At 34.6% G+C, this 11,616-nt stretch overlaps 1 protein-coding gene across 16 annotated transcripts in view; it reads left to right on the forward strand.

Moving 5' to 3' along the window:
- Positions 1 to 11,616, forward strand: part of nfixb (nuclear factor I/Xb) — a 230,767-nt gene that overhangs the window by 212,913 nt on the left and 6,238 nt on the right. For 12 of the 16 annotated variants that reach the window (XM_048180783.1, XM_048180792.1, XM_048180830.1 and 9 more), the window contains 2 exons: positions 1,904 to 2,051; positions 5,363 to 5,454. In XM_048180783.1, coding sequence (XP_048036740.1) covers positions 1,904 to 2,051; positions 5,363 to 5,454 — 240 coding nt within the window. The remainder of the gene's footprint in view (positions 1 to 1,903; positions 2,052 to 5,362; positions 5,455 to 11,616) is intronic. The other 4 variants (XM_048180866.1, XM_048180876.1, XM_048180925.1 and 1 more) reach the window with 1 other exon arrangement.

Raw genomic sequence — 11,616 nt, forward strand, 5'->3', positions numbered from 1 at the left:
TTTCTAACAATATAAATCTTTACTATAACTTTTTATCAATTTAACACATCCGTGCTGAATAAAAGTATTAATTTCTTTCAAAAAAAGAAAGAAAAAAAATGACTGACCCCAAACTTTTGAACAGTTGTGTATATTGTTAAAAAGATTTCTATTTTAAATAAGTGCAGATATTTTAAACTTTTTATTCATCAAAGAATCCTGAAAAAGTATCACAGGTTATAAAATAATATTAAGCAAAAACTGTTTCCAACATTAATAATAAATCAGCATATTACAATGATTTCTGAAGGATCATGTGACACTGAAGACTGGAGTAATGATGCTGATCACAGGAATAAATTATATTTTAAAGTATATTAAAATAGAAAACCATAATTTTAAATATAATGTTTCACAATATTATATTTTTTTCCGTATTTATTATAAAATAAATGCAGCCGTAATGAACATAAGAGACTTTGTTCAAAAACATTAAAAATAGTAATGTTTCCAAACTTTTGACTGGTAGTGTATATATTTACTTTACCTGTTAGCAATGTCTTTATTAAATTATCTATATTAAATTATTTAATATACTTTTAAATAAATTTGTCATAGAAACAAGTTATGACAGTAACTATGTAAATGAATATATTTCAAAAATGAATTGGTATAGAATAATAATTGAAAAATAATTTTATAATTAGTTGAATACCGAACTAATACCGAGGTATGGACTGAACCGTCATGTTTATGTACCGTTACACCCCTAGAACACAGCCGTTGTCACAATCTACTGTATAAAACATCTATCATTGCTTACTGTTTCACATACTGTTTGTTGAAATATTTGAAAATATAGTGTATATACTGTGCAGTATGCCATTGTTTAAATATAAGACATGAATTTTTTTTTTTTTTTTTTTAAATCTTCCTTCCAAACCAAATGTTAATGAAACAGAACTTAGTTGTCATATTAAGCAAACATGCTTGCTTCAAGCAAGCAAAAATACTTGCCACAAATATGCAAATAAATGGATATTAAATGTATTTTTTGTTTCTCTGTGAAACTAACATTATCAAGCATTTAAAGTTGGTTAAACTGAGCTTGTGAAGACATCCGTCACAATTAACAGACCAGCTAAGATTGAAATTTGCTATCCAAAACTTAAATAATGCACAAATGTATATAATTTAAGTCCTTTTTTAATTATATACACACACTTATGTTTAATTCCCATTTTTTTATATGCACTGTAAAGATAACTATAATAAAGCTAACAGTAACTGCATACTGTCTATTCCGATAGAAACAAATGTGTGCGTTCCTTGTCTTTGAGGCCGACTAATCGGTCGCTGTTATGTATCTTGTGCTTGTCTAGACGATCTTGAGTTAATCTCTCCTTCTCTGTCCACTTCCACGATAAAACCCATCTGCGCAACAGCTGACGACCTCAGCGCATTTCAGCGTAGCGCCTTCCCTCCTCAGTTCTGCTTCTGCCATTTTTCAGCGTTGTGAAACGTGGCTTTTGGTTTGTTTTTGTTCGCACCCTGATTTTGATTTGGCATCATTCCATGGACCAAAGCACACCTCACCATTCGTGCGTCCATTTCTACTTCTTCCTCACCTTCTGCCTAAAGTCCCCCATTTTTGTTTTTTCCAGCTCCTCCACTGCTCCTGTCTGTGCCTGTGGTGAAGTTGACACACAAACATACACACAAACACACTCTTTCATAAACAAAAGCAAACAGACATTCACCATCCTTTTGGTTGTTTCCCTCTCAACACTCTCCACTACCAGCCACCCGCCATTACTTTTTTCCCCTTCTTTTTTTTTTTTTTTTGAGCGAGTCTGCGTTGTTTTTTCCATTTGTGGGGTGTCGGGCGTGTCCGTACTCCTCACCCTGTTTGTGTCGTCTGCAGCCGAACGGGAGCGGCCAGAGCAAAATGCCGGGCTCCTTCTTGCTGCCTCCACCCCCCCCTGTGGCGCGTCCAGTGCCCCTCCCAATGCCAGACTCTAAACCCAGCAGCACGCCCCCCGATGGTGGACTCACCTCACCCACATCTCCGTGTAAGTGACCCGACCCCCCATTCCACCAAACCCCTCGAAGACTGGGAGAAAGCCAGTCGTCTAGCCACAGCTGGGCCGAATTTTCCCATCTAGTTTGTGTTCCTTGAGTTAACATCTGCCCATTATTCGTAATTATCGTGGCAGCACTAACTGTTGGGTCAGAACTAGTCCTTACTACTTTTATTTTACTTTTTTTTTCTATCTGAATGAAACCAATGCAACTTTCGTGCAGGTCTTTTTTTTATGCATCCTAATTTTCAGGCATCAATTTTAGTGGTTTCAAAATGTCACTAAAGTACGGAGCCCATATAGGGACATGAGTTGAAAAATGAGTTGGGAGGAAAAATATATTTCAATGGCTTCGTGTTCTCTCACAAAACTTTTGTGTTCTCCTGAGAAACTTTGTGTTCGATCACAAAACTCGCTCCCGAAAAAACTGCGTTCTCCCGCATTCGATTGGCGAATTCTCCCCAAAGAAACTGCATTTTCTCGCAAAATGAGAAACTTTGCATTCGCTTAGAAAATTTTTGTGTTACTCTGAGAACTCTTTGCATTCTCTCGCAAAACTTTTGCGTTCCCCTTGAAACTTTGCGTTTGATCTCAAAACTCTCTTTTGTTCTCTCGTGAAACTTTTAAGTTACCCAGACAACTCTTTCCATTCTCTCTCAAAATGTTTGAGTTCCCCAAGAAACTTTGCAAATGTTTGTGAAACCTTTGTGTTCTCTCACAAAACGTTTGCGTTCTCCGTGAAACTTTGCGTTTGATCTCAAAACTCTCCCCTGAGAAACTGCATTCTCTCGCAAAACATTTGTGTTCCCCTGAGAAACTTTGCATTTGCTTGGAAAACTTTTGTTCTCTCACAAAACTTTTAAGTTACCCTGAGAACTTTCACAAAATGTTTGAGAATGTCCTTGAGAAAACTTTGCAAATGTTTATGAAACCTTTGTGTTCTCTCACAAAACTTTTGTGTTCACTCAGAAACTTTGCATTCGATCTCAAAACTCTCCCCCGAGAAACTTTGCGTTCTCTCGCAAAATTTTTACGTTCCTATGGGAAACTTTGCAAATGTTTGTGAAACCTTTGTGTTCTCTTGCAAAACTTTTGCGTTCCCTGAGAAACTTTGCAGGCGATCTCAAAACTCTCCCCCGAGAAACTTTGCGTTCTCTCACAAAATGTTTACGTTCCCATGGAAAACTTTGCAAATGTTTATGAAACCTTTGTGTTTTCTCATAAAACTTTTGTGTTCACTCAGAAACTTTGCATTCGATCTCAAAACTCTCCCCCGAGAAACTTTGCGTTCTCTCGCAAAATTTTTACGTTCCCATGGGAAACTTTGCAAATGTTTGTGAAACCTTTGTGTTCTCTTGCAAAACTTTTGCGTTCCCCGAGAAACTTTGCGTTCGATCTCAAAACTCTCCCCCGAGAAACTGCATTCTCTCGCAAAACGTTTGTGTTCCCCTGAGAAACTTTGCAAATGTTTGTGAAACCTTTGTGTTTTCTCATAAAACTTTTGAGTTCTTCTTAGAATCTTTGTGTTCACTTACAAAACCTTTTGTGTTCTCTCACAACACTCTAGTGTCCTCCTGAGACTCTTTGCATTCGCTCCCTTTTGTGATGGAAATAATATGAAGTGGGAGGAAAAACTATATTTCAGCGCTTTTACGAGCCAATGCAAAGTTTCTTGGGGGAAATGCAATTTTTTTTACTAGAGAACTCAAAAGCACTCAAATATAGTTTTTCCTCCTATCTCATATTTTCCACATCCAATGTCCCCTTAGGGTCTCCGTATAGAAGGGTGCAAATTTAGGGCAGTTAAAGTGGACTCTAAATTATGTTTTTTCAAAAATGTATTTTAGTTCAACCAGTTGTCGCTGACTTTTGTAATGCAGCCTTTGATTACAGTGCTGCCGTGAAAATCAAAACAACAAGAGTGTGTATCAACCCGACTAAAAAGACCAGCTTAGACCATCTTGAACTTTCATTTTGGTCCAGGTTGGTTTGTGCTGGTCAAAGTGTGTTGAAGAGCCTTAACACTCAAAAAACATCATCCAGTTTGAGTCGATTGTGAGACACAGGGAACCCATGCTTTGTAATTTTACTTTGGTTTGATTTGAGTTTGTTTTGGTTACATTCACATTGCTGGTTAGCTTTTGGCTTGTGGAAATGTGATAGTTGAGCTCCAGTGCTGGTCTAAAGTTCAGTTCGTCCCGTACACAAACCAAATTTAGGCCGTTCAGAAAGGAGGTGGCATATCGGGGTGGATAATCAGACAAAAAAAAAAAAGTTCACTCACCACAGACGGGGCACTGGACGGAGCACTTGCATTTCTTTTCCTCTTTTCTTTCATGTTTCTTATTTTTCCTTCCTTTCATTATTTTGTTCTGTTGTTTTTTTATGTTGTTTGTGTCTGTTGTCTTTTTATGTGTTTATATGTTGCTAATTCTCCAGAATGCACTTACCACACCTGCTTACAAATATATAAAACGTTTATTTATGCATGTTAAAGCAAATAGTGGTCATGCATTGCAATGAGTTTACCACGGTTAACGGTGATTGTTAAGGGTAAAGATACAAAAGGAATGGCCTAAACCCCTTTAGTAATTGAAAAATGCACATGGCCTCTTGTGGCAAAGTTTGTAGTTGCACTGATTAAAAATAATTCTTCTAGCAAGGTAAATTCTAGTAATTTAGTGCTTATCTTAACATGTAACCTCCAAAACATTGCGCATTATATAATGCCTCTCATTAAACAAATGTTATCTAATTGCAATAATAACATTTTTTTAGGATGAATTAAGCAGCATTTCTTATCTTTTTGAATGTTTGCTAATGAAAGTGCAAACTGTAGAACAAATACGGCTCTTTGTGTTTGATTTTGTTTCTTGTTTTAGATCTCCATATTTGATGAACAGTTAGACTATGGAGTCCATCAAATAAATCTGAAACCCCAAACTGCCCTAAATTTGATAATGACTTCAAACCTGCAGATTCAAAAATCTATTTAGCTTCAATTGTGTGAATCAAGAACAACCAAACATAGTATATCTTTGATGATAAATTCTTGCAGTTCATTCAATACAGGAAAGTTTCGGTTTTCACTATATATTTCATGAAATTCGCACAAAGCATCTGCTGATCTTTTCATATTGGTCAAACTGAGCTTTTTTGTTCAGATTGCTCTCATAATGACTAAAAGTTTTTGGTTATTGTATAGGGTGATTTATGGAAATGCTAAATGTTGTGCTTTTCTGATGGGCAGATTTGCTGAAATCTTGTTTTTTTATTTATATTTTTTGTCTCTCTTCTTTCAGCATACTCCACGCCAGGCTCCACAGCTCCCAACAGGTTTGTCAGCATCGGATCACGGGACAACAACTTTCTGAACATACCCCAGCAGACGCAGGTGATTGTTAACTCTGTCGTACTCAAAACAAACCTCATTTCTTGTGTTTGAGTGTTTCCTTTTTCTTAGCATGTTAGCCTGCTCCTCCCCTTCAGTCTTTCCTCCTTTCCCATGATGCTCTCTGCTATGCGGTGACGGGCCCATCTGGAGCGGGCCTGCGATAACTCAAGCTGATCGGCGCGGTGTAGTTGATTTGAGCGTTGCGAATGTGCGGCCACCACACTGCGCCTCCTCCATCAGCCAGTACACTTTACTCATTAATGTGTAAACCACACCCGCCCCGGGCCGGCTCCCTGCTCCTCAACACATGGTGACCATCTGAAGTCGCTAACTCACCCGCTCTCACCTCCTCCCTCTGCTGGTCGGCCTCTCTGGATTTGACCATTAATTTCCCTCTCTTTCTGCCTAACCTTTCCTCAATTCAGTTTTTTTTTTCTCCCCCCTTTTTTAACTAGTTTCTCAACTCGCTATCACCCTCTGCTGGTGACTTCTTTTTCTTCTCTCCTGCCGTGACTTCTTGGCAGTGACTTTGCTTTGTCTGATTTTGCACATTTTCCTAAATTTTAGAGGATAGAGGAAGTACTTACCTTTTGTCCTCTCAGAGTTAAATAACTTTAATAAACAAAATAGCATATATATATATATATATATATATATATATATATATATATATATATATATATATAAGAGAGGGGCAGTGAGAAAATTTCTTACAGAAAAACAACGATAAAACTGAAATGATCATCTTCGCCCCATCAGCTGTGACCTCTGACATTGTCAGTCAGCTTGGTTCGCTCTCTTCTGATGTATGCGACTGTCAAAACCCTTGGTGTCATTTTTGATTCCACACTGAGTTCTGATAAGTAGATAAGTGTTGTTGTGAAAAGCAGTTTCTTTCCATTAAAGGGATAGTTCACCCAAAAATGAAAATTATCCCATGAACTATTCACCCTCAAGCCATCCTAGGTGTATATGACTATCTTCTTTCAGAGAAACACAATCAGAGATATATTTAAAAATATCCTTTCTTCTCCAAACTTTATAATGATAGTGAAGGAGGATAGATAGGAGGCAGAGGATAGAGCAAAACAAAACACCGGTCACGAATTAGAAGTCTAAAGCGCAGTATGCGTACAGTCGTCTGCCGGAAGCTAGTTATTTTAGTTTATATATTTTTAAATCTGGAATTTTTTTCTTACAAAAAGTCATCGCTTTGCTTCAGAAGGCCTTTATTAACCCCCTGGAGCCGTATGGATTATAGTTATGATGGATGGATGCACTTTTTTTGGCTTAAAAATCCCCCCTGGAAGACACAGGATATTATTTAATATATCTCTGAAAACGTCTAGAACACAAGAAAACATCAGCACATTACACCTGTGCTCGCCTCTCTTCACTGGCTACCGGTTAACTTCGGTTAACTCAGTGAGGCCTGCATCACCAGCAATGCCATTCAAACTCTCAAGATTCATAAAGGTACTAAAAACATATTTAAATCAGTTCATGTGAGTACAGTGGTTCTACCTTAATATTATAAAGTGACAAGAATACTTTTTGTGCGCCAAAAAAAACCAAAATAATGTCTTTTCAACAATATAGTGATGGGCCGATTTCAAAACACTGCTTCGGAGCTTTACGAATCGAAAAAGTGATTCGGATCTCCTATCAAATGGCTAAACTGCTGAAATCACGTTTGTAGTTGCACTGATTAAAAATAATTCTTCTAGCAAGGTAAATTCTAGTAATTTAGTGCTTATCTTAACATGTAACCTCCAAAACATTGTGCATTATATAATGCCTCTCATTAAACAAATGTTATCTAATTGCAATAATAACATTTTTTTAGGATGAATAAAGCAGCATTTCTTATCTTTTTGAATGTTTGCTAATGAAAGTGCAAACTGTAGAACAAATACGGCTCTTTGTGTTTGATTTTGTTTCTTGTTTTAGATCTCCATATCTGATGATTCATAAAGCTCTGAAGCAGTGTTTTGAAATCAGCCATCACTAAATAAGTCGTTATTTTGTTTTTTTTGGCGCACATAATATTTATAATATTACGGTAGAACTACTGTACTCACATGAACTGCTTTAAATATGTTTTAGTACCTTTATGGATCCTTTATTTTTGTGTTCCGAAGATGAGCGAAGGTCTTACGGGTGTGGAACGACATATGGATGATCACATTTTTGGGTGAACTAACCCTTTAAAACGAAAGGTGACCGGGCCTTCTCGGTATCCGCTCCTAGGCTTTGGAATATTCAACGTCATATTCAGTTTTCCCCTTCTGTTTCTGTTTAAATCCTCCTTGAAGACCTGAAAGAGTATTCTTTGTTTTATTTGAGGGTGTAAATTTTCATTTGTCCTCTTGGTCTTGTCAGTTTTTTTATTTCTGTTTTATATTTCTTGTACAGCACTTTGGTTGCAACATTTGTTGTTTTTAAATATGCTTTATGAATCAGTAAACTAATCTAAAATAGTGAAATAATAAATGTATTATTCTTTTTTAATTCACTATAATCTAAACATTGATAAAAGCTAACAGCAAGAGGGAGTGATACAATAGCGATGTATTAATTTAAGTAAATGTGCGGTGAGAAAGTACTTCAGAGAGATGTTTCTTGAAGGTTTCAAGTAGTCTAAAGAATATTTGAACAGCGAAGTTAAACTTTAAAATGTCTGAATGTCAATAGCAGAATATCAAAGCAAATGGCTTGTGTTTTGAAGAAACATTCAAGAACACTTTTCAAACACAACATTCAACAAAAAGACCTTTGTTGGGTTTTCAATAATAAATCAAAAGAACTAATGTTTGTTTGGGTGATAAAAGCTTTTTATGACACTTGTATGATGTTCACAGTCAATGTGATTTTCTTCACCGTGTGAACTGACTTCAAACATCCACTAAAAACACCAATTTTGACAAAGAAAAGTGACATTGTTGAAGACAAAACATCCTGTAGCATTTGAGACGCACAGATACTGACAGATCATCTCATGTAGTGCCATTCAAACATTTTTAACTGTGCCTTTTAAGTGTTCGAATACTTTTTGGGCCCACTGTGTGTCCGTACAGCTCCTTACGGGGAAGTTCTCACAGTTCCCATCCACAGGAACAAGGAAAGAACTGCGAAAAAGTGCGACAGGACCGGAGAAAAGAGAGGCAAAGTTTAAGCACGGCCCCTAAATTGAAAAGTCACGTCCCAACTGTCTGGTTGCCCACAGCAACGAGACATGATGTCACAGGCAGTTGAACTTGAGAGGTGGGGTGGGGGGGTATAGCTGGTCACTGCCAAGGATTACGGGGGGAAGATGGGATTGCGAGAGGGAGGAGTACAGCTTAGAGGGGAAGAGTTACTTGGCCCGAGTGGCTGTTGGGCTTTAGCCCGGGGCGAGCGGCGGGGGGAGAATAGATGGGACGTGCCGGGGGTGTTTGTGTGACCTGCAAGAGTCAACCAGAACAAAAGTTACCCGCGGCCCCTCCTCCCAAACCCTCTCAGCCAAAGTGTTTCCAGGATTTGACTTCTAGAGAGTTTTGTAAAAACCAATCAGGAGAAAGAATCCGGCGCTCATTGGAATGCTGAGCCGAGCTCTCGCTGTAATCCGGACCGGCAGCTCCTGCTCTCCACACTGATGGAGCGCTGCATCCGTCACACGTCACACGCTCAAGGGTGTCTCAGTACATATCCTGACAAGAGCTCTTGTGCAGAAACAGTTATCTCATGAGTGGAGTGGAGAACAGTATTCTATTAGTGCTGTTATAATATATTTATTTTATATAAAACAATCATTTTATATATTATTTTAAATAATTAATATATTATACGTAATTGTCATAAATATATTTTAAATATATGTAATTTGGGCACATTTTATATTAAAAATATAACTTATATCTGACGTATAATATATATATATATATATATATATATATATATATATATATATATATATATTTTTTTTTTAATGATTTGAAAAGTTGTTTGGTCACAATTTATGTTAAAAATATTATTTATACAAAAAAGTTATACTCAAATGTTTGGAATAATTATGTTAAATATTTCTAAAATATTTCATAAATATTTCATAATTCCATTTTCTTGTTTTTTTTCTAGTTTTTCTTTTCGTTTTTCTAAACTAATCTATTTTTCTTAATATGTTTTAAAATAATTTATTTATATATTAATTTATTCCTGTGATCAAAGTTGAATTTTCAGCATCATTACTCCTGTCAGAAATCATTCTAATATGTCGAATAAATTTAGAAAATAGAAAAAAATGTATAGATAATATTATGTTATATATATATATATATATATATATATTTTATATATACACATTTTTATATGTTGAATATTTGAATTAAAACTAATATATGTATATATAAAATTAGTATGTATATGTGTGTGTGTGTGTGTGTGTATATATATATATATATATATATATATATATATATATATAATTAGCATTGTATTTTATTTTTATAAAATATGTATATATCCTATTTTATATGTAAATATGACATTTATAATTGTATATATTATTCTAAATAATTAATATTCATGAATATTGTCTATTTATTTATATATTATAAAATGAAATATTAAGGACATGTTGAATATGTTGAATATTTGAATTAAAACTAATATATATAACTAGTGTGTGTGTATGTATATATATATATATATATATATATATATAATTAGTATTGCATTTTATTTTTTATAAAATATGTATATATCCTATTTTATATGTAAATATATGACATTTATAATTGTATATATTATTCTAAATAATTAATATTTATGAATATTATCTATTTACTTATATATTATATAATGAAATATTAAAGACATAAACTTTCATGAAAATACTAAGCACAGTAATAAAGGACTTAACTTATAGGATATAGTACCTGACATGTCAACTTATCTTAAATAGTTGTTCTGCGCTGTGATACAGCTGTTACCTTATGATTTCTATAATTATAGCCTGTGTAAATAGCTATAATCTGATTCTTAACAGTAAAATGTGTATGTCTAATCAAAGTAATTTTATTCTTTAGTTATACAACACTAAAATGGTTAAAAGAGTTCAATTAAAAGTTTGATACGACTTGAAATATTTTTACTGGAAAACACAGTATAAACTTTATCTAAATATTTCTCTTTGTGAGAATGTCTGTCTGTTAGCGTTATCAGTGTGATATTTGAACTTTATGAGCTGAACTCCTGAAATGCATTAACAGAACGTCTGTTGATGTTAATAAAGTCAATGTGTTGGTATGTAGAGATGCGTCAGAGCTGTCTTGACAGAAGGGAGGTTTGCTGGTTTAGCTCAGGTCAAACTGTGGCGTGAAGGCCCATGTGGTGAGCAGGTCAGACTGAGCGCTCTGTGAGAGTCAAGCCTGACCTCTAGTGGTGTCGTCAGAAACAGCAGTCTGCACACAATCGAGATTATTCATGATGATGCCATACTTTTAAATCCAAGCATCAAGAATATTGATTGTAACACAAAAATATTGGTCACTTTAAAATTACTTTTAAAAATAAAATACATTTAATTAAAACAATTATTTATTGAAATTATTACAGTAGGTTCAATTATAATAGGTATACTGTTTGTGGCTATAAAGTAGCTTACATTCATTTAAACATAAACTTATTTATGTTTTATTAAAAAAAAAAATGGCAACAGTTTAGGGCCCAATTGTCACTATTAACTAGTTGCTTATTTGCATGTATATTACTAGGATACTGGCAATTATAAAGCAGATATTAATGCCTTATTCTTCATAACCATATTCTAAATCCCTTAATGCTCCAAACAACTACCTTACTAACTATTAATAAGCAGTAATTAGGAGTTTGAGACAAAAGTCATAGTTTATAGTTAGTTAATAGTGACAATTGGACCCTAAACTAAAGTGTGACCAAAATGGTAAGCAAATTATAAAAGGTTTATGTGATGTTTACTATGCTTATTTGTATTAAAATAAAAGTTTGTTCTGTAAATGTTATTATAAGCAAAAACAGATATGTGAGAAATGTTAGTTTAGTCCTATTTTATGTTTATTTTTAAATGTTAATTTAAATTAAGGCTTTAAAAGTTACTTTTAAAAAAATTCCTTTTTTTTTAAGTAAACTTTTTTGCCCTTACAT

The sequence above is a fragment of the Megalobrama amblycephala genome, linkage group LG1, assembly GCF_018812025.1.
Source record: "Megalobrama amblycephala isolate DHTTF-2021 linkage group LG1, ASM1881202v1, whole genome shotgun sequence".
NCBI classification, from domain to species: Eukaryota; Metazoa; Chordata; class Actinopteri; order Cypriniformes; family Xenocyprididae; genus Megalobrama; species Megalobrama amblycephala.